Source organism: Patiria miniata, unplaced genomic scaffold (assembly GCF_015706575.1).
Source record: "Patiria miniata isolate m_02_andy unplaced genomic scaffold, ASM1570657v1 HiC_scaffold_24, whole genome shotgun sequence".
Classification (NCBI taxonomy): domain Eukaryota; kingdom Metazoa; phylum Echinodermata; class Asteroidea; order Valvatida; family Asterinidae; genus Patiria; species Patiria miniata.
This window is the reverse complement of record NW_024037063.1, coordinates 11867137-11891272: the sequence shown is the minus strand read 5'-3', so window position 1 is coordinate 11891272 and position 24136 is coordinate 11867137. Positions and strand designations below refer to the sequence as shown.

The window sequence follows — 24136 nt, the reverse complement described above, 5'->3', positions numbered from 1 at the left end:
ACCAGCATGCATTTTGCACGCAAATACCGCGTCATGGAACAAGCGCAAAGTGAAACGGTATAACGCATGAGTATAACGCATGGTCGCACCGTGCATTATACCGAATAATAATATGTCACGTGATCTACAATTCACCAATCAGATGACGGGGATTTATTCAGGTGTTGTATAAAGCCTCATATCACACTGTTGTTGCGAACGATCGACTAATCAGGATCGAGGATTCAAGTTTACTTGAAGATAATGCGTATTGTTATCACTTTGGGGTGCTTTCAATAAGCTTACTCGTGTTAGTAAATTTTCACGAGAGCGTTCGATTGGCCATAACGTGATACTCGTGTCTGCCTAGGTGTTAACCACCACTAACCAGTCGATTTCGTGGTTAGCTAAAAAAAAAGAAAGAGCAATTTATTAAGGAATGCTTTTCTCTTGATGAAAATAGTAGGCCTCGCTATGGGATGAACTTCAAGAAACAGTTGTTAGGAATATTTACCGTTACAATTGTATTCATCTTCGCCATAGTAGCAGTCAGAGTATCCGTCGCATCTTTGGTTGTCTAGAATACATTGACCGTTCTGGTAGCATCGCCACTCATATGAATTGCAGTCGTAAAAGCTTGGTTCTGTAGTGTAATCTGGGTTTTAAATGTAGTTTAAAACAGTTGGCTATATACGTACGCAAAAGATGTGTTATTTCCATCCTAAAGAACTTGTTTGTGATTAATATTTACCATAACAGTTGTATTCATCTTCGCCATAGTAGCAATCTGAGTATCCGTTGCATCTTTGGTAGTCTTGAATGCATTGACCGTTGTAGTAGCATCGCCACTGATATGAACTGCAGTCGTAGTGGGGTGGTTCAGTGGTGTGTTCGAACGGGCCGTCAGTAGAAGGACTGGAAGCTTTAGTATTGTTTAAAACAGAAAAAAAATGATACGTAATATGAGTTCAGAAACTTGAAGAGCTATGTATCAATATTTGCGATATAAAAACAACTTTTAAAAAAGGGTCTTATATTTTTTTTTATTTTTTTTTTGGGGGGGGGGGGGGGCACCCTGCATTACCTGAGCATACCACACCACCAACTTCTCCGCTGTCGCAGCGTGTAGAGGTGGAAGATTGACAATCCAAAATTGAGTTCTCCCACCCGTAGCAGTGTAAATTTACAATAAGACCAATGCCCGGGCCATATGGAGCGTAACGCAGGGCACTGATTGCCGATCCAAATCCAAGCTGTTTACAGGTTACACTTGCATCGCCTATGCTCCAGGTATTACTGCAAGGCGTTCTCCAGACACCGTTGACGATCAGCTCCACTCTTCCTTCATATAAGCTGCTGCCATTTACTAATCGTACTCCACTCTCTAAGGGGAAAAAAAGGGAAAAGAATCAACATTGGGTCAAAGTTTAGACTTGGGACACTAGGAAGGGAACGTGCTCGTTAAGAGGAACCTTTCGGCCCACACAACAGAGGTTGTGTCAAATTTTACTCCTATTGACTGTAGCAATTTTAGGCAGGAAAAGACGTACATTTCCTGTTGAAATGTGCACCCCAAAACGAAAATGTTTTCTTTACTCATACTTTTTTGTTAACCTCATTTTAAGAAGCATGGGCGTCGCCAGGATTGTTTTCCTAGCAGGCGTACTTGAGTAGCAAAGGGAGAAATCACCGGCCGTGGAAAAATCGAAAGGGAAGAGGCTGCTGGACATCACAGTTTCGAGTGTTAAATTAAATAAACGTTAAATTGAGTACAACGTAGCCTTCAACCCTCTTTTTCATTGGGGGGGGGGGTGCTTTTCCAAAGGGGGAGGAGCAAGCCCACCCCCTATCAATCGCGATGCTCAAGCCACAAAGTGTGTTTCATTAGACAAAAAATCACATGCCTTTATTTTTAGGTTTAAGTTGTATTTGTTCATAATCATTCTTAATTAAAACAACATATTTATTGTATTAAACGGTTATAAGTTGGTAAATATCAACATTATTGTTTGAATTTATGCATAAATAATGTGGCAAGACAACGAAGGTTTTGTTTCCAAGACGTATCATGCAACTTACCACAGGTAACTCCGGCGTCCTGATAATGCCCACAGTCATGACTAAACCAGCCATTATGTTGACATTCAGCGATGCTGGATTCATATCCTTGGCAGTTAACATCGTCAAGTATGATCCCACCTGATCCTTGACCAAAATGAGCACCGTGCCAAGCATTGAATGCAGCAGGGAAGCCAAGCATGCGACAGATGACATTAGCATCATCAAGGCCCCATCCATCATCACAGACCGTACCCCACTCGCCTTGGTGGTAAACCTCAACTCGGCCCTCGTTAGAAGCGCCTCCATTAACGAGGCGTACCGTAGCGGGGCCTATGGGTATCAAAGAGTAGTACCTGTCTGATTTGAAACACGCAGACTTAAGTTCCATCACTAGTAACACTATCAATTCAAACACGAGGGAAATTATTATCAGTTTATCTATAATCATCTTAAAAGTTTTAGGAAATTGATGGACCCACGACCCCTCTGTGCATGCGCTAGGGGAGCTGATGAGGACACAGCTTTGCCATGAAACCTGGCAGATAAAAAGCTATATGTTTCAATTTTAATGAATATCAATTTATTTTCGATTTATTTTCGGCCCGACAATTCAGTTGACGTGGGGTAGACTAGCCCCCTCCCTATCAGTATCGGTATATACCGTGAGACCGGGAACCAGTGTACTTCCATGGCGGATGTGTAAGCAGCCTTCAAAACAAACAATAAAGAAACAGCAAAAAGCTCTTTTATGAGGGTTGCATACACACAAAGTAGCAAAAAGAAAATGAAAAGAAGTTGAAAAATTGTAATGAGAATACAAAATCAGACGGTAAATCTATGAAACGCCAGGTTGTCAACGAATTATCTCCAAATACATCATGTGAATATACTGATAGTCCTAAATTCAGTGCATCTTTAAAACACCTTTCACAGGTGAGAGGTGTTGACAACAGTTTTTTTTTCTTTAACAATTTTCGTATACTGCTGTGCTGTGATTGGATGAACAAGTTTGTATTACCTGAGCATTTCACACCAGCATCTTCACTGTGAAAGCAGTGATCAGTGAAGTAAGATTGGCAATCGAGAATCGAGCTTTCCCAACCGCTGCAGTAGGCATGGACAAGGTTAATAGGACCAACACCCTGACCATATGCAGCGTCATCCAGGGCACGAATTGCCGGTCCATAACCAAGCTGTCTGCAGACGACCTGGGCCTCCCTCATGGCCCAACCATGATCGCACACCGTTCCCCAAGAACCGTTGACAAAAACCTCCACCCTGCCTTCATAGATGGTGTCACCATTCACTAATCGTACCACGGAACAGGGTGAATTGACGTCTACAGTGGGAGCAACCGCGTTTCCTATAAAATAAAGTGAATGGAAAAACTGACCTGAAAAAAACATATGATGTGGTTGTAAATGTTTGACAAAGCCTTTTTTATGTGTAAAACTACAATGGCTGCAGATGTGAGTAATTACCGAAACAATTGTATTCATCTTCGTTATAGTAGCAATCTGAGTATCCGTTGCATCTTTGGTAGTCTTGAATGCATTCACCGTTGTAGTAGCATTGCCACTCATATGAACTGCAGTCGTAGTAGGGTGGTTCAGTCGGGCTGGCGTTAGTAGGCTCAGGAACTTTTATGTAAGAATAAAAGGAGAGGATTGAATTTTACTCGTCTGATTTCAAAGGCAACCATGTGGTTAAAAAAGGGTCAGTACGCGTTAGAAATCAAGTTGCCCCCCTTGGATCGCAAGAGAAGACCGAAACAGGGGGACCTGACATCATTTCACACGTGTTACGTGGATAGACACTACCCTCAGAGATTATTGGCTGCTTTGCACCATAACGATGCCACTTTTGAAGTGGTGTGACTGATCTATTATCTATCTACGTAATTCTTCAGCACCTTTCACGTCAAGGTACGCAGCGCCCATTTCGTGGTGAGTTTAAAAACTCAGTTGACCCTAGCGTCATGACGCACGATATCTCAATCGCCTCTACCATCATCAGAAATATTACGGCTGTGTTCAGATTGTAGATAATATGGAGCTGCCTTAATAAATCATGTCAAGGGCACACATACAAAAGAACTTTTTCTTCCGCAATATTTTATATAAACTTTTACTGTGATTGGACGATCAAGTTCATATTACCTGAGCATATCACACCAGCATCATTTCTGTGGGAGCAGTGGCCAGAGAAATAAGATTGACAATCAAGAATCGAGCTTTCCTGACCGTTGCAGTAAAAACTTCTACGGTGCAAAAAACCAACACCCTGACCATATGTAGCAGCACCCGAGGCACTAATGGCTGGTCCATAGCCAAGCTGTCTGCAGATAACACGAGCCTCGTTCATGTCCCAGGAAAGACCGCATACCGTTCCCCAAGCATCGTAGGCAAACATCTCCACTCGTCCTTCATAAATGGTGCTGCCATTGACTAATCGTACCACAGGAGAGGGTGGATTTACCACCTCTACAGTAGGAGCAGCGATGGTACCTATAAAAAAAGAAATGGGTGTGAATGTCTAAGGAAAGTCCGTTTAGTGTTACAGTAAATAGCTGCAGATGCGAGTTTGTATGCATCTTCGCCATAGTAACAATCAGAGTATCCATTGCATATTGGTAGTCCTGAAAACATTAGCCGTTGTAGAATCTCCACTCATATGATCTGCAGCAGTAGTAGGACATTTGTGTGCATCAAACATGAGTGTCACTAGTTCGATAGTAAATATTCCACATTCGAGGGGAGGATCCAGGACTTTTTGCCAAGGGGAGGGGGCTTAATCAGCAAATCTTTGCTGAAATGTAGACGGGTTTTTTTGTCCGGACACTTGGCCTCCATAGGTTCGGGGGGGGGGGGGGCGGGGCGGCTCGTACCATACTTTCAATGGGGGCGTTGTTCAAATCCGACGATCAGTAACACAACAGTGTACAAATGCCCCCTAACCGAGCTGGTTCCTACGAAAGCCCGTTAGTGCCATCGAATGTATACATTGCTCTTTGCAAGTATATGTTTGGTAAATCTTGTTTTTTGGATGTATAAGTTTGGTGAATCTTGTTTTTCGGATGTATATGTTTGGTGAATCTTGTTTTTCGGATGTATATGTTAAGCAAGTCTTGTTTTTCGGATGAACATGTCTAGCAAGTCTTGTTTTTTGGATGTAAATGTTTAGCAAATTTTGTTTTTTGCAAGTATCTGTTTGGCGAATCTTGTTTTTTGCATGTATATGTTTCCCGAGTCTTGTTTTTTGCAAGTATATGTTTGGCAAGTCTTGTTTCTGTGAAGTCTATTTTTAGTAACAGTCTTGTTTTTTGCAAGTATATGTTTCCCCGAGTCTTGTTTTTTGCAAGTATATTTCGCGAGTCTTGTTTTTGTGAAGTCTATTTTTAGTAACAGTCTTGTTTTTTGGAAGTATATGTTTCCCGAGTCTTGTTTTTTTGGAAGTATGTTTCGCACGTCTTGTTTTTGTGAAGTCTATTTTTAGTAACAGTCTTTGTTTTTTGCAAGTATATGTTTCCCGAGTCTTGTTTTTTGCAAGTATGTTTCGCAAGTTTTTTTTTTTTTTTAAAGTATATACATGTATGTATGTACGTACCCGATCTGCTACTCCCCACACAAAATTGTTGCACCCCTATTTTTATTTTTGGAATAGTCCTACTAGCTTGTACATGTACTTGTAGCTGCATAACATGTGGTCCATGTAATAATGGTACGGTATCCGGTCACTTTGGCACCTTGGGAACTCGGCACCCACCAACTCGGCACCTTGCCAACTCGGCACCTCGCCAACTCGGCATTTAGTCGGCACACAGCCAACTCGGCACCTGGCCAACTCGGCAACCAAATTTTGCTTCTTTCTCACAACTTCCGACTCAGCACCTGACCAACTCGGCACCTGTCATCCCGAAAGCAAAATTTTGTTTTGCCGTTATTCACAACCAATACCCCATCTCGATTTTTTTTTGGGGGGGGGCTGGAAATGTTGGCGCTGTGCGGCCAGGCGTGGCACTTGTCACCGGCCGTGCGCGGTGGCGATGGCCGGAGGGCATGTGCGGTCAAGCACGGCACTGTCACCGGCCGTGCACCGTGGCGATGGCCGGTGTGGATGTGTGGCCAGGGCAGGCGCAGTGCACCGTTGCCGTGGACTTGGAAGGACAAGCGTTGACCGGTGACGGCCAGCGTACAGTGCTTGCTACCCGTACTCAAAATATCGGAGGAACTGTCACTGAACGTTGCAATCTGACATCGCCAGTTCCATTATAAAAACAATTAGGCTATTAGTAACAGCGTATTTACCAGCTCAATGAAAATCGGTAATGTGCGGACTGATTACTGAGAAACATTTCGAATTTTGCACATGGGGAGGTGCCGAGTTGGTCAGGTGCCGAGTCAGCTAGGTGCCAAACTGGTTTTTGTACAGCTGTCGAGTTGGTGGGTGCCGAGTTGGTGGGTGCCGAGTTGCCAAGGTGCCGAGTTGGCAGGTGCCGAGTTGCCAAGGTGCCGAAGTGACCGAATACCGTACCATTATTACATGGACCACATGTTATGCAGCTACAAGTACATGTACAAGCTAGTAGGACTGTTCCAAAAATAAAAATAGGGGTGCAACAATTTTGTGTGGGGTGTAGCAGATCGGGTCCCTACATATATACTTAAAAAAAACCAAGACTCGCCAACATATACTTCCAAAAACAAGACTGTTACTAAAAATAGACTGCACAAAAACAAGACTTGCGAAACAAATTTGCAAAAAACAAGACTCGGGAAACATATACTTGCAAAAAACAAGACTGTTACTAAAAATAGACTTCACAAAAACAAGACTTGCGAAACATACTTGCAAAAAACAAGACTCGGGAAACATATACTTGCAAAAAACAAGACTCGGGAAACATATACTTCCAAAAAACAAGACTGTTACTAAAAATAGACTTCACAAAAACAAGACTCGCGAAATATACTTGCAAAAAACAAGACTCGGGAAACATATACTTCCAAAAAACAAGACTGTTACTAAAAATAGGCTTCACAGAAACAAGACTTGGGAAACATATACTTGCAAAAAACAAGACTAAAGAAACATATACTTGCAAAAAACAAGACTCGGGAAACATATACTTCCAAAAAACAAGACTGTTACTAAAAATAGACTTCACAAAAACAAGACTCGCGAAATATACTTGCAAAAAACAAGACTCGGGAAACATATACTTCCAAAAAACAAGACTGTTACTAAAAATAGGCTTCACAGAAACAAGACTTGCGAAACATACTTGCAAAAGCAAGATTTGCCAAATTTATACTTGCAAAAAACAAGACTTGCCAAACATATACTTGCAAAAAACAAGACTCGGGAAACATATACGTGCAAAAAACAAGATTTGCTAAACATATTCATCCAAAAAAACAAGAATTGCTAGACATATAAATCCGAAAAACAAGACTTGCGAAACATATACATCCGAAAAACAAGATTCACCAAAAATATACATCCGAAAAACAAGATTCACCAAACAAATACATCCGAAAAACAAGATTTACCAAACATATACTTGCAAAAAAGCAATGTATACATTCGATGGCACTAACGGGCTTTCGTAGGTTCCGTCTGTAATTTGTGCACAGGCGGATATTATTACCCGTATAATTTGATTGGGTGTCAGAGCAGGGGGGAGGGGTTCGCATTATTTTTAAGGAATTTCTATGAAAAGAAAAAAAAAAGAGCTGGGGCACCACCCCCACCCCCGGATGCGCCCCTGCATTGATTACGGGTGTTTTCATTTCTTCGTAGACTTTGGTGACGACTATGAGCTATTTTATAGTTCATAGACTATATACAGCGATAAGTCTGTTTTTATTTGATAAGCGAGATTCATATTCTTTGTATTTGATAAAGGATTTTACAGCGATTACGAACGTTTCCCTTCTTTCATAGACTTTGTCCAAGAATTGTGTTTTGATGATTGTTCGGATTGGTTCTTAGGGTGGTATGTTATGCACGAGGCTCGTTCGATGGGGGCGAGGAGCGAAAAATTGTTAAGACTTCCAATCCACTCCATCCCTTTCTAATTATAGAAAAGGTCCTTTATTTAGGTTGCTTGGACTCTTGTGTCATTCACACGATTTGTTCGTCTTTTTCAAAGGTAATAGACACCATTTATTCAGGGAATAAATGTGTGTTCGGGAGGTATTATAACACTCATGACCGGTGAGAGTCTGGATGGGTGATAATTACCCGAGGCAATTTCGAGTTTTTGCTTTAAAACAATGTACTTAACCAATTTTGACATGTAAGTAAAACATCATTAACTTCCAAGTTTCAATAATATTGCAAGGGGCAGAAATCTCGATAAATGTTTTCACGAAGAGCCACATACATTTTGGCCCTTTCAACGCGTACAAAACCCATTGCACGGAAATACGTAAAAGTGGGTCAATTGAAAAATCCGTCTTCACGAAGAGCCACATATATATCTGTTTGTTACATTTTCAGATTTGAAATACACGTTAAACAGAAAGGGCCAGAATGTTGGAAACCTGAATTTTCGTTTTCGTGAAGAGTCTCATATCAAATTTTCACCAATTTACTGCTGTATTAAGTCTAATTACTGGGTTCATGTAAAAATTCAGCTCTCATAAAATCGCGTAATGGTTTCCTTGCTGCACAACATTGTTGCAAACTGGTATTCTTTTTGCAGTTTTAATATGTGGAAAACTTCTTTTGCGATTATCTCTTCAAAATACACATGTGTGGCTTTTCGTGAAAACGGTGACGAATTTATTGTAATTTAAAAGTTATTTATTGGTGGGCTACACATCTCGTTTGGCAAGTTAAGTGAGCCCCCATGAAATTATTTCAGATGATATATTGGAATGAGTGTTTAAGCTAGACCCGAAGGGGCCCACCTGTCTCCTCTGGCTGACCGACTGACCGATAGACTGACACAGCAGCCGACCGAAAATCTGACCAACCGACCGACTAACTGACCGACTGACCAACCAAAAATCCACTGACCAATCAACAACCTAATGAACGACCAACCTACCGACCCACAAATCCACTGACCGACCAGCCAACCGTCAAACCACCCATACACGTACACGCACTTACACAGGCATAGAAGCGGGGTACTTCCTTTGATCTCGTGTACTAAAATGTTGCAATGTCGCACACTAATCTCGAAATGCTCTTTTTTAAACAGAATTAATTTCCTGGGATGAAATTCAGTTTTATCAACTGAACGATAATATATTTCTCACGCAGCACGAATGGGTTTTATGTTTAAGGGATGGATTGGAGATCATGAATAATGCATTAATGAGCGGATTGGCTAGCCCAGCAGCAACGTGGTAAGACAGAGGCTGTTGTCTGTGGGCTGTTGTCACGTGGAGAATACCACTTCGTTGCAGTAACTGAATGTGGAAACATCGTTATCGCTATTCTCCAGTGCAGCTTCAAGTATATACTTCGAATTTCATCCGAAGTTATCTTCCAATTTCTTCAAGTAGTTTCGTTGTCTGGTTGAAGTTGAATCTCATCGAGTAACTTTCCAAGAATGCCTAAATCCACCCGGTCATCAACTCCAGCTGCGAGCAGGATGGATGCCGGCATTGCCAAGAGGCCGCGTGGGAGACCCCGTACACGGGCCACGCAGTCTGGGGTGAGGGTATGTCGTGTTCGGATTGTCGATGTGCCGACGCCGATGGTCAGAAGTCAGCAGCCGGCGTTTGAACAACCGGAGCTGCCGATCGAACCTGCACCAGGACCGAGTGGAGCTGAGAGCCAACGAGCAAGGCGGGGTGAGTCTGGGGTGTCATCATTGCCTGCAATGAACATTGATCGCGCTTCTTTTTGCGAGCCAGCCACGACTGGCTCACTAGTTAGTAATGGTAGTAGTAATACAGTAATCTAGTAATTTGCACGGGTTGACGGTTCCGTTTCCCAGCTTGGCGATACTAGGCCTGTACCAGCCCCAACAATTGACCAGAATTTGTCTAGGCCCGACCCGGTCTTTTCAGGCCAGGGCGAGGCTCCGTTAGGGTTTTAAGTACCCATTGGGGTTAAAGAGAAAATATGGAGTGGGAAGTACATAGATCTTTCCTTACTTTTTCATGATCCGGCCGCGACTTCTCTGGTGCAACCAACTGATGAAACCTTGAAGTTAGCGCTTGAAAATGGGGCTATTGTCTGCAAGCCAGAGTCTCCCAAAAGGAAACTCGATACCATTGATAAATGGCTAACTGCCTTTCAAACCTTGATTGCCATTTATGGGTTACGTCTCGATAGTCCGAAGTCCCATTGGTCCGATGTCCCATTGGTCCGAAGTCCCATTGGTCCGGAGTCCCATTGGTCCGAAGTCCCATTGGTCCGATGTCCCATTGGTCCGAAGTCCCATTGGTCCGAAGTCCCATTGGTCCGAAGTCCCATTGGTCCGAAGTCCCATTGGTCTATACGTTCCATTGGTATAAACGTCGCATTGCTCTATACGTTCCATTGGTATAAACGTCCCATTGGTCCGAAGTCCTATTGGTCCAAAGTCCAATTGGAATGGGACTTCGGACCAATGGTACTTCGGACCAATAGGACTTCGGACCAATGGTACTTCGGACTATAGAGACGTCCCCCATTTATGCGGTGCGCCACCCTCTCCGGGTAGGTGAATTACTCATATACGCGGAGACGGTGAGGATGGCTGCCTCCCAGTTTAGCGGCTTAGAATGGCGTGCGTATGACGAACAGTTTCGTCTGCGCCAAGAAGCTAATCCGAGCCATTCCTGGGGGGCATCGACATGGAGTTGTGGGTTACGGTAGCAGCCGCTGCCGTACTCGCCAATTCCACTCCATCTGCACCACCTAGTTCTGGTGCCACTTTTGCGCATCGTACCTCCAAAGGCGGTGGCTTCTGCTTCGCCTTTAACCAGGCGAAGGGTTGTCATTGGGCGAATTGTAAATTCGCTCATAAGTGCACGAGTTGTAACCGTTTTGGACATGGGGCGTTAACTTGCCGTGTAAGTATTTTCGAGCCGAAACGGCAGTCCTCTTCAGGGATGACTTCTGCGCAGCACAAAACTGCTGGCGTAGCTACTAGGAACCCCCCTAAGACGGCTTTGCAGGGGGCTAGAGCCAGAGAATCGCGTGCTGGGGACAATTTTCGTTCTTCCAGCCCCAATTAAATTCGACATTTTAACCGAATGGCTTTCCGTTTATCCCGATGCTAGAGCGGCGGAATTACTACGTGTACGATTTTCTGAAGGGTTTACCTTACATTACCAAGGTCCCCGTGTGTCGCGTGAGGCGAAATGCCTTTCCTCCGCCACACAACAGCCAAAAATAGTCAGTGAAAAGATCAATAAAGAAATTAGCATAGGTCGTGTAGCGGGTCTCTTTGACAAGTCCCCACTTCCCAATCTGCAGTGTTCCCCCATTGGCTTGGTGCCTAAACAACAGCCCAACTCCTTTCGACTTATTCACCACTTATCCTATCCTGAAGGAACATCTATCAATGATTACATCGACAAAGACAAATGTGTCGTACATTATGCGACTTTTGATAGGGCAGTAGAATTAGTCATGGAGGCAGGACCCAATACCTGGCTGGCAAAATCGGACATAAAGTCTGCATTCCGTTTACTCCCAGTAGCCCCATCTGACTATAAACTACTTGGGTTTACGTTTCAAGGGTTGCATTACTATGATAGATGTTTACCGATGGGCTGTTCCATATTTTGCTCTCTGTTCGAAACATTTAGTACTTTCCTTGAATTCATGACCAAACAGATGGCAACCACAATACCACATCGCTAATAACCCACTATTTGGACGACTTTCTTTTTGTTGGCCATTCTCTAAATGCATGTCATGATTCACTCTAAGCTTTTAAAGTGGTATGTGCGCGTTTGGGGGTACCAATTGCTGAATTGCGGGCCCATCGCAAACAATGACTTATCTAGGCTTAGATATAGACTCTCAACAACAACAGGTTAGAGTTCCTGTGTTAAAAGTGCAGGCTCTTCGCCAACAACTTTCCAAGGCACTGCGTCAATCTAAGCTAACATTGGTTGAAGTACAATCCCTGGTAGGCTCCCTTAACTTTGTGCGTAAAGCGGTCGCTCCGGGACGTGCATTTCTTCGACGTCTCATCGCTTTGACCCGGGGTTTATCTCAGCTGCATCACAAGGTGCGCCTTAATCATGGGGTTAAAATGAACCTCATGATGTGGCTTCATTTCCTTGACCATTTTAATGGGGTTTCTCCATTTCTGACTAATGGTTGGGAGTCAAACGACACACTTGAGCTTTATACAGATGCCGCTGGTAGTATAGGATACGGGGCGTACTTCAAAGGGAAATGGTTTCAAGGGAAATGGCCCGAATCGATAGGTCAGTCACCTCTGTCTATAGCATACCTAGAATTGTATGCATTGGCCGTAGCTGTTTATTGCTGGGGGTCATTTCGCGCAAATCGCAAAGTCATATTCCGCACTGACAACAGCGCTGTATTTCATATTATTAACAAGCAATCGTCGCGATGTGACAAACTTATGCAGCTAGTCCGTTAATTCGTCTGTCAGTGTCTATGCCATAATATTTCTTTCAAGCCGGTCCAAGTTCCCGGTCGATTCAATGTTATTGCTGACTCTCTATCACATTTCCAGATGGATCGTTTTCGACAGGCCGCGCCGAGTGTGGAATCGTCCATGACGCCTCGGCCCGTATTCCATCTCAGTCAGTAACCGACAACTATCGCGCTTACTTCATCGGGCCTTATCAGACCAGTCTCATTAGACGTATCGGTCGGATTGAACAGATTTCTAACATTTTCTACACACCGATCTACCAATGTTTTACCAGAGACGTCTGGAGTCATTTGTGAATTTGTAGCCTAATACTGGGTCAGGTCTCTTCTACTACAGGGTGTCCCCAAAGAAATGCTCCACTCTCCTTTTTTCCCAAATTCAAGCAAACCTGAATGCATACATTTTCTTATTACATTGCATGGTAAGAATGCTTTGTGTCTTGGTTGTTACCTACCAAAAAAATTGGATCATACTATCAATCCACTAGGGACAGAAATGCTTAAATATGAACTCGCCTCCATTTGCCAACTGCGCTGGGGACTCAAATCACCAATTTTAAAATGTCGATTTTTGTCAAGTGTGCTTTAAAAAATTCTACTTGGTATCTATTATGAAAGACCAGTTATCAGTCATTATCAAGCATACAAGAGAAAACCAACCAACCATGGCATTGTCCATTTATTGGACTTTGACTAAAAAAACCTATTTGTAAATCAACCACACGTGGGTCAGTGGTCAGTGCCGATTTGCTTGACCGTGTTTTTTTTTTCAGACCAGAACCTTTTGTCACCTGATTTGAGGGAAACCCACCCTGAATTGTAGCACACAGCCAAAGGTGAACAATTGTTACGTGTGGTTGATTTACAAATAGGTATTTTTAGTCAAAGTCCAATAAATGGGCAATGCCATGGTTGGTTGGTTTTCTCTTGTTTGCTTGACAACTGATGACTGGTCTTTCATAATAGATACCAAGTAGAATTTTTGAAAAGCACACTTGACAAAAATCGACATTTTAAAATTGGTGATTTGAGTCCCCAGCGCAGTTGGCAAATGGAGGCGAGTTCATATTTAAGCATTTCTGTCCCTAGTGGATCTATAGAATGATCTATTTTTTTTGGTAGATAACAACCAAGCCACATAGCATTCTTACCGTGCATAATATGAAAATTTATGCATTCAGGTTTGCTTGAATTTGGTAAAAAAGGAGAGTGGAGCATTTTTGTTGGGACACCCTGTATAGCAACTTATAAATCAGTTGTGGGCTATTTTCACAAATTAAATAGTTTTCCAGACCCACATAAAGAATTGCTTGTATATGTCCCGTACAGGCATTGTACAAGTTTATTACATTACGACAGCAACTTTCAGGGCCCCTATTTTGCGCGGCCATTTCGACGACAGTCCGTTGAGTTTCGGTTCATTATGGCTTTAAGCGCATGTCATTTCTCGGACTGGGCGAAAATAAGTATCGCGCCCATTCCTATCGCATAGGTGCAGCGACAACTTCTATTAGTCTAAGTATTCTCAAACTGCAACTCCAAAATATCGGTCGTTGGCGTTCGGATGCGGTTAACACATATACAACAATTCTGCCGTGTTCCGACCGCGAAGCATTCCAGTTATTTGTGCCAGCGAACTTTGTGTTTCAATTAAGGAAATTACTTTAAAAATTTTTTACAAGTGTCCTATCAATTTCGGAGCAATTTAGAAGGGGCGTGGATATACCACAGGTGGTTTTCGGACTGGGGGACCGTTATTACCCTAGGTAAGATTTAAAGTGGATCCGGAGTGGGGGCCCGGTCATGCACCCCAGGTTCGGTGGGCCTGATCAACCCAATGGTGTGTAAGAGACATTTTGCCCAAAGGATTTCAGGAATGAAAGACTGGTATCTGGTCGTCTATTTATGTTGGTGGTGCGTATGGTGAACGGAAAAGGCAAAAAAAAAAGTCTCTGGTTTCTGGTATGCGCACGCGTCGCCGTAGCCATGCGCGTCGGCATAACGAAAAAGTGTTGGTTTTTTTTTCAATGAAAGATGATGTCTCAAAACCGCCAAACTCACTGGCTTGACTGGAATCCTGCTGCCTCACAATTTTAACGTGTTTTTAGATGGGGTTATGATCGAGAATAAGCTTTATGTGGCCTCTCTGGCCTCCCATATATTTGCACTTAGTTTAGTCGGGCACCATTTGCAGTCATCAGCCGACATTTGAAGCAAAAAAGTCAGGTAAAAAAAAAAAGCCGCGTCGCCGCACCACTTTTTGGACAAGCTCCATACCAGAAACCGGAGACTTTTTTTGTTGGCCTAACAAATCATGCTTTGATTTGGCATGAAGAATTAATAAACACATTCAGGCTGCGGCAAATCCAATTTTATGGTTATTGATGTTTTGATTGTATTCGTGTCTGAGTGTAATCGGACTTAATATCCCTTTTCTAAAACTCTTTCAATTGCGACTGATCAACCCACTTTGGAAATTCCTAGTTTTTGAGTAAAATCTATGTATCTATTTCGTAAAAAACTTGTGGGGTACCAAAACGGTACCCCGCAAGTCGGTGGGCATTCCTTGTGGGGTACCTCCCAATGTTCCGGTACCCCATAAGGCAGTGTTTATACGTTCACCCAAGCGTGTTTTTGCGTGCAATCGCGGACCCTCTATTGTTCCTCTTTTGATTTTTTTTAGGAAGACCTCCCGTATGTTTTGTACACGATCGTAAATTGGGGACATATTGTCCTATATTGTTCAACGTCCCCTATTGAATGCAGAAACAAACTCACACACCCATCCAACCTAGCACGTTTGTTCATGGTGTAAATCAAGGGTGTTATTTTGTTCCTCTTCCTCTTCCTTTGTTTGTATTCACTTTTTCGCAACAGCTCTCATTGGCATTGTACACGTTTTCTAACCGATGAGTCCTCGATTCTGTTTCTGACCTTGATTCTCCAATGATGTTACACATGTGTGTCCTCGATTTACACAAAAAAAACAAACACAGACATACCAGTATGTAATTGCCAGCAATCGGGTTCCCCCTATTGTCACTATTTTGTTTGTACCTCAACTTTTTAGGAAAACCTCCTATATGTTTTGTACACGATCGTAAATTGGGGACCTCTCGCTCTACAAATCAATGTGAATACCGAACATTGAAAATGTAACTGAAACACCCATTTGCGCTTTGCAACGGCTATGGAACTTTGAAAACGCACACGCTCTTGTGCAAAGTCTTTGGGCAAACTGAATTGCTAACATGTGCTGCATAATTGTGTGTGAATGTCGAATATCATATCGAAGTAATATAGCCATATTCACTGTAAAAACGTAGACCCACTTGTAAATTTCTCATATCTAATGTCAAAGTCAAAACTCACAATTTTTCATTAACTCTATTGACAAATTAAAACACTTGTTACTTCCTTGCTGAATAATGTCAACCTAAAAAAAATCAAACTAAAATGTTCTATTATGTACAAGTTTGTGAATGTTCAATAGCCCGTAAGAAACAGTTACATTTATTGTCTTAAGAGTTTTTAATTAGAGAAGTTATATCAAATAAAAAACACACACACACGATTCGTGTGCCCTCAGGTTTCTCTCAATCGAGATTTGTGTGTCCCTAGCATTTACCGGTATGTTGCTATAAAGGATCGTAGGTCTAGAAGGCTGGACATAAAATATCAGATGTGTTTGGGATGAACTTCGATCTGATATGAATGTATTTTTCAATGAAGTGGAAACATCTTTTTTTTCAATTGCAAGGAGCTAGAGCTTCAGGACTAATTTATGGGATAGTCACCCCAAACGTCAGCGTAACACCGAACTCCCCCCCCCTCCCCAGAATAATGGAAGGTAAAACATGGTAAACAAGTTGTGTCTAGAACTGTGGATAGAACACCGAGCAGGATTTTGTAGTGAGTTGATAATTTCTTTTTCGTTTACCTCTTTTGCAGACTTTTAATATCAACCCCTTCATATAAAATCGACACACAAGGGTCGCATCAAATTTTGCTTTATTTTCCCGCTACGCTAAAATTCTGTAAATTCCAATGCACTTAACCCTAAAAAGGCCGGGTTATTATTTTATCTCTCAGCAGGGGCGGGGGTGGGGCCTAAGATTTCGGCCATCGAGCAACTAAAATGTTGAACCTCGGTACATGCATATATAGAACATCTTGTCATAGACATACTCAAGAAATGTCATGCTTATAGGTTAAAGCGTTTTGGAATTATGGCTAAATAATTATTCATATGCATGAATGGTAATTCTGCTCTGTGTACACTTTCTATACGGGGAAATTCAGTTTTCATGGCGCATAGCGCCGGAAAAATTTTCGCTGTGCGGCAACCCGTGGTCCGATTGTTATGTTTTTCGTATCATTAGATCCGTAGCGCAAGCCTCGAGGTTAAAAAGTTAGAACAGCTCGGGTCGCGAAAAAAATTCAAGGCTATCGCGAGACAATTTCTTTTAATGAAAATGTACTGACTGATCAAGGACTATCTATACTGAAAGATATCTGACTTACCAGTGATGAACACCGCTAGAAGCAGAATCAAGAGGCGATCCATCTTACCCATGGCGTCCGACGAAAAACGGTTTGATTTCCAGCAGAGACTCCACTTGTTTTATTATAGAATTTCCCTCCGAGCGACAGATGGCTCCTGGCCCGCATCGCGTGAGAGGACTTGTAGGTTGTTCCAATATTTGCTAGATGCCGACAACTTTTCATTTTGTCTGTTGACGTGGTTCATCGGTGAGCCATTAGCTTCCACATATCCGTCACTTGTCTAGGGCTGCCTGTTTGGTTATGTTGGCAAAGGTTCAATACAGCCGCAGCCCTCAGCATCAAAACAAGCAAGGATATTAGATTTTACTACAAGTGATTTCGGTTGTCTGTGCAAGCTGTAGTCTTTACCCGAAATTTGGGATTCGGAGTACACCCCCTTCACCCTGTTTAAGGCCTGTGCCCCCTACCCTCGTGCCCCACTCATTAGGGGAAGGCAAAATTGATTTTCTTTTTATCGAATTTAGTGTCACATCGAGAAGAAGAGGCCCCCTAATGTCCCCACACAAACTGACCCGTTACGCTACAACGGAGGGGTGCTGCAGTCGAATCCCGCTGCCATCACGAAACAAATAACAATAAAGAAACTGCCTCTATCCGCTCCGTTCACAAGTACCCCCTTACCGGCAAAGAAAGCACAGTTGGGGGACCGACCGACGCCATCTTGCCTGACTGCAATTTTGCCGTATCATGTACCACTGCATGTACATAGTACAAATCCCCTGGTGTACGTGCGTCACACACAAGGAACGGTGCGCGTCAACCAGCTAAATGTCCCGCCCATGGGACGTCGTTGCTAGGTAAAAGGGCGCCCTCTTCTTAGCGCACGGAGCCCATACAAGCCTCATGAAGGAAACTGCCTCTATACAAGCCTCATGAAGGAAACTGCTTATATAGCCTACACGCGGTTATATTCATGTCCACACCTTTACATTTCTTGAAGTGGCCCAAAATGTCAAATTTTACACAACACATTTTCCAGGACAAACCGGTAAAATGTCGGAGAAATAGCATCGCACAGGCATTCCAATTCAAATGAGATTTAATATGAGTCAAGACTGAAACATTACTTTCACTGTCAGGTTTTGTTTTTCAATTGAGAGAAAAATCAGGTAATTTTATGAAATGAGAATGGTAATTGTTGGCAGTTTTCCTTTGCACGTGTCCGCTCATTGTATTCATGAACGTGTATCGGTTATTGATCGATGGTGGGCAGCAACTTTTTTTATTAAAACAGAAAACAGATGTGAATAGAGTTCGAAAATTACGTGAAATTTTCACAGTTACTAGTCCATGTACTTTGTTCTTATGATATTTTTTATTAAATTAAATGAATTAAATGGAGTGAGCCACATATCTTTCTTTATGTTTTCTAACTAGATCACATCTTTTTTGACTCATCCTGTATTCTTAATATTATGCGATAAGTAAGCTAAGCAACCAAGTTAATATTTTACTTTTGTGCAGTACTTCCTTGCTAGGTACATTTTCTCTGGTGACAAAGTTGCATCATCAGCAATTCGAATTGAGCGCTGACAGCTGCATCTGCTTTTAAGCCGATTTAAACAATATTTCATTGCAAACATTTCCTTACAAACATAACAGCCGTTCTATCCATATAAAAACAGTTCGGCCGCAATTGAAATTAAATGAATAAACGGTTAATATTTCCCGTCGTATTTACATTCTCTTTTCATTTCGTTCAGTTGGTTTCGGATTGGAACAACTTTCGCTTTTTGTGACATCCCAACATTACAACTGTAGTTGTAAAACATCCTCAGATATCTGTACTTTCAGGCACACATCTATTTTCACTTGTAAAAATTGACCCATTGACGGATGCTGTGGTCGAATCCTGCCTCTATCATCAGTAAATTAAATTGACAAAGGGAACTCCCTCTGTACAAGCGGCTATATCGATGTCCGCATATGTGTGTATCTTTAAACTGTGCCCTTTAACTCCAAATGTTCCACCACAAAATTCCCATTGCCGGCCGGTAAAGTGTTGGGGGAAAAAAACATTGGCTCTCACTTCCAGTTGTACATAATTGTCTTTGCTGCAACCCTACAATCCTGGCCAAGTCTCGCTGGGTAACCGTTCAATGTTGTCTCTCATTGCGCGGCGTGTGCTCTATCAGCTGGAGAGAACAACATTGACCGGGGAGCGGGGGAGTGGGTGACCGTGGCAGGCTCGGGAAGTGTCCCAACCATTTTGGCCGGGATTGTAGTTGGCAATACCCTAATATAATATAATATTCTATATAGGGTGTGTGCTTTTCAGTGCATTTTATACGCACGAACAAAAAATGCAACTATACATGATACTTGGCTTTCGTGAGTAGATTTAACATTTGCTAAACGACGACTGCTTCCTTGCACACTTTCGTTAGTTATATTTAAAGGGTATTCGTGAATGCGTATCCATTTATAATCAGTAGTGGGCAAGCGAATTTTGAAGTACATGTACTTCTACTTTGAAACAAGTTTTAAATAGAGTATGCAAATTACATAAAATAACATGTACCAGTACTTTATTATTAAACAGCTCATTTGTCGTTTGAATTATAAATAAAGGTAACTACAAAATGCTGAGACTCAGATGTGCTCAGCAGTGCTATCTTCGCAAGTATACCACATTTCAACACAATCTCTCTTTGCACGGCCAAGATCTTGGGGTAGGGCGTCAGATCAGCTCCCCGTTACCCCATCCCCTCAAGATGGCCGACATAATAAAGTTGAAAAAATATGGACATTGTTTTTTGGATTATGCAGATCCTAACGTTTTTTAAAATGTATAGTTTTGCTAATCCAAAAAAGGATCAAACAAAGAAAATACATTATGTACCGGACTATTTTTCGGATGTTATTTTTATTGAATGGAGCGAGCAGCATTTCTTTTAATATATTGTATCTAACCCAATCACTTTCTTTTTGACTTATTCCGCTTTTCGCTAGTCTTAACATTATGCTTTAAGTAAGTTCAGCAACCAAGTTGAAGTTTAACTTCACCTTATTTGCTCGCTGAGCAGGCTTTCTATATGTCAGACAAAAAGTTGCATTATCAGCAGTTCGAACAAAACGGTAACAGATGTATATGCTTTTTTGAGTCGAGTTCAAAAATATTTCATTGCAAATACAACTGACTTCCTGTCCATAAAACACAGTCTGGCCCCAATAGAAAGTAAAAAAAGACACAGTTAATATTTATCTTCGTATTTACATTCTCGTTTCATTTCGCTCTGTTTGGTTCGGATAAGCGTCGGAGCTGCAGGGTTGAAAATTTTCCCTTTTCCATTGAAACACAAAAATACTGCACGGGGGGGGGGGGTTGACCACAAAAGCAATATAACCTAAAACAACCCTTCAGATATATGTACTTTGTTATCGTGCACCTATGTACATTTATAATGAATATAATATATCTGGAATAATAAGTGACATTTGAAAATATGTATCCATGAGTTACTGTTCAATAATCAGTTATCCCATTATCATGGACGATCTCGTGAATTCCATTTAGTAAAGACAGGCGTTATTTCTTCAGATTAATTGATCCCTGGCCCTTCATTTTTTTTGTTAATTTGCTGAATATAATTTTGTACACCAGGATTTTAGGTTAAAGTTTTCCAAGTCTCTTAGTCTACCAACAAATGTTTCTGATAACTTTCAGCCGTCCATTGAGTGTTTCGAATCGAAGGCTTAAAAGATGTAATACTAGTGCCGGCAAATGTTAACATTTTTTAGAGGGCAATATTAATGTTATAGACCCCAAAATTCAGCTATTGTTACCATCCCAACTGGCAAAATCTTGTTGCTATTTTGTTATTTGCTAACCATCTCTAGTTTATATTTTGATATGATAGCCTTTGTAGCTAACCCATGGTTATCACGTCCTAAATTATCAGACCGCAACAGCAGGCAGTTGTTTTTGTTCTGTTGGTTGGAAAAGTCATTTACTATAATGACTGCGTTGGCTGCGTTCATTACTTTTCTGTTATTCACTGCCTTTGTAGTAACTTTGATAACCCATTACATATTGACCGGTGCAACAGAGCCCCTAAAGCAGGGACATCTCTCCGCTAGGATTTTTTTCGCCGTTTTCTAATAAACCCGATGGAATAGACAATAGATGAATAAATTGAAGGCACTATTGGACGTTGGCAACCAAGTTAGGATGAACTCCAGCCAACGCGGAATGGCGTTCCCCGTGAAACCCTCCACCGTCTTCCAGACTAAATACGGCGTGTAGCAACCAGCGAACCCCAAGGGCTTTGTTGTCCTGGATGTTGTTTGCTCCGTTGGGGTCGTTCGCTCTGGCACGTCTCTCATGCCGTCGGCTGATTTGAGTCAGACGCGAGTAGAGGCATGCCATCACGACGGTCGGACCAATGTCGGTAAAAACAAGCAACAGAATGTTCACCCAAGTCCAACCTCTCATAATGAATCAAAGGGCCGGAACCGGAAAATAGTTTGCAGAAAACAGAGCCAAGATTAGGGTAGGTATTGGCATTGAGAGTAAAAGGGTCAAGGATGCAATTATCAGTATGATGATGCGTCGCCGGGTACACCATTATAGGCAATTTGTAGGGCCAGGTGACGGCTATGAAGCGCTCAACGTTTAGGTAAAAAAGCGAGAGAAATGACATGCCGATATACACGGTGGCAACACCGGTGACAGTTCTACAAACAACCTCGCCATACGGCCAACGGTCCAGCGCTGAAGGGATGATGCAAAAGAGTGCTAAAACGCCGACTAAGATGTCGCACACGGCCAGTGAAGTCATCAAAACTTGTGTGCTGTCGGCCAGTGGCACGCGGCGCGTCACGGCAATACACAGTACATTTCCACCCACAATTAGCATTCCGAGGACAGCGATGAAGCAAGTACGAGCGGCAATGAGAGGCGGGGAAAGTCCTGAACCGACTATTGCTCCGGAGTTGTTCATCTTGGAAGTTGTATACTTCTCTAGCGCTTACAGAAAACAACACAAAGTTGCAGAAGCCGCTTGCTGACAATGTAATTTATCCTTTCTCATACAGCTTTGAAACCTCAGTTGTATTAAACGAACTCCCATGCCAAAAATTGACCACTGTCAAAATTGCTTGTCTTGGTCAAGTCAGCAATAATGAGGGTTTGATGTCCATTTTACCCTGTTTATATACATTTGAGGAAGAAAGCAACCAGTTTGCCGTAATAAATCTGCATCACAGAACGTGTATTAAAATAGCCTGCATGGTGTCGAAACGATGCCAGTCATACCTGGAATATGCCTGTCACAAAATATTGTAAAAACGAAGAACCAATCATACATTGCGCAATAGATGCATCGAGTGTCTGAAATGTTGTCTGGTAATTGTGGCACAATAACAAGCTGTGCGTCGATGCAAAATGCGTCAGCGTTTAAATATGAACTGTTGTCTGGCAACTGCATAGCTATATCTCATACGAATAATCTAATCAATGCATGATTGACACAGGCAGTAAAGACCTTGTTTTGTCTTAAAGTGACTAGGTAACGAACTTCGAATAAGAACTGTCTTGTCCGGTACTCAATGCATGATTGACACGGGCAATAAGGACCTAATTCATGTCTTGAAGGACAAGATGATGGATTCGAGTAAATTGATGCAGTTTTAAATAAAACTGTCCCGTCTTGACGAGAGTTTAATACGCTTTGGTCTCTTCTGCCAAGTCACCTGATGCTGGTGGATTGATCAACCAAAATTGAGATTTAATGAAAGAGTCTTAACATAAGTGTTGTATCCGAGTCGGTACTGACACTGCTACAACTGGGGATATGTACAAACTCAAACCTGAAACAAATCTAGTTTTTGACACGCACCAACTCAAACTTAAAACAAATCTCTTTTTTTGACACTTTGACGCGGAGAATTGATCACCAGAATCCTCTATAGTGAATCGAAGTCTCTTTCATTAAATCTCAATTTTTCTCAGTCATTACAACAGCATCAGGCGACTTGGCACAAAGACTAAAACTCATCAAACTCTCATCAAAGACAGGACAGTTTTATTGAAAACTGCGTCAATGTGGACAAGTCCATTGTCCATTACCTATAGTCATATAAAGGCAAAACGAGGTATTTATTGCTTGTGTCAATCAGGTGTAGAGCAGATTATTCTTATAAGCTTACATGACTAGGGTATGCGATTGCTAGATAGGCTTCTTATTCAAACCCTACTGCGTTTTGTATCGAAGCACAGCTTGCTATACTGTACCATAATTACAATTCAATATTTGGGCACTGGATGTATCTGTTGTGCATTGTTGGATTTGTTCTTCACTTGGCAAATGACGAACTGTTGTGACAGACATGTTTCATGTATATCTGGCATCGTTTGGACATCCTGCAGGCTATTTTTAATACCCGTGTTTCAAGCCGGTCTATTTCAACTTTGGAACGAACATCAAACTTTCAATTGCTGAAAAGACGACGAATTGTCTAAGAAGTCTGATGAAGTCGTACGCGTGTGTGTGTTTGCTCAACTGATGGTTTCTTCCGAAGAACAATTTTGGCTGGGGAGTTTGTTAACACAACTGAGGTTCTTAAGCGGTACAAGAAAGGATGAACCGCATCGTACATTGAAACAACCAGCTTGGGCAAGTTTGTTTCTGTTATTTTCTGCGACTACGATAAGCTGAGGATTTTGAAGATGATTAACTCCATGTAAGCAGGCGTACATTTTCTTGGGAAAGTGATTTTGTTCTCTTAGTTGTCCAACCTCGGATCTGAGACAGGAATAGACAATTGACGAAGAACAAGCTTTGTGCAACTGGCATTGTTATATTTGGTATACTCCTAAAGAAGCTGAAAATGTTCAACGAATCTATGGCAGAGGAAGTTTCAGGGTTTTCCCCGCCTCTTATTGCCGTGCGTACTTGCTTCATCACGATCCTTGGATTGCTGATTGTGGGAGGAAATGTAC

The 24136-nt window shown here is 42.0% G+C and overlaps 1 protein-coding gene across 1 annotated transcript; it reads right to left on the bottom strand.

Annotated features, from left to right (window-relative positions):
• Nucleotides 1-345: 345 nt before the first annotated feature.
• On the bottom strand, nucleotides 346-17203 carry LOC119731968 (deleted in malignant brain tumors 1 protein-like). The gene is made up of 7 exons (XM_038205308.1): nucleotides 17152-17203; nucleotides 4329-4547; nucleotides 3522-3680; nucleotides 3059-3403; nucleotides 2059-2370; nucleotides 1064-1363; nucleotides 346-386 (listed from the first exon to the last, which is right to left on the bottom strand). Exons 1-7 carry the CDS (start codon nucleotides 17201-17203, stop codon nucleotides 346-348), a joined length of 1428 nt encoding a protein of 475 aa, XP_038061236.1.
• Between the last annotated feature and the right edge of the window lie 6933 nt (nucleotides 17204-24136).

Bases quoted from the DNA above. Each gene is read 5' to 3' on its own strand.
- LOC119731968 (XM_038205308.1), bottom strand. From the start codon at position 17,203: ATGGGTAAGATGGATCGCCTCTTGATTCTGCTTCTAGCGGTGTTCATC. The intron at 3,681-4,328 runs GTCAGGGTGTTG...CTTACATAAAAG, and splicing joins CTCGGGTGCTGCTACATATG to TTCCTGAGCCTACTAACGCC. The intron at 3,404-3,521 runs GTAATTACTCAC...TTTATTTTATAG, and splicing joins AGATGAATACAATTGTTTCG to GAAACGCGGTTGCTCCCACT.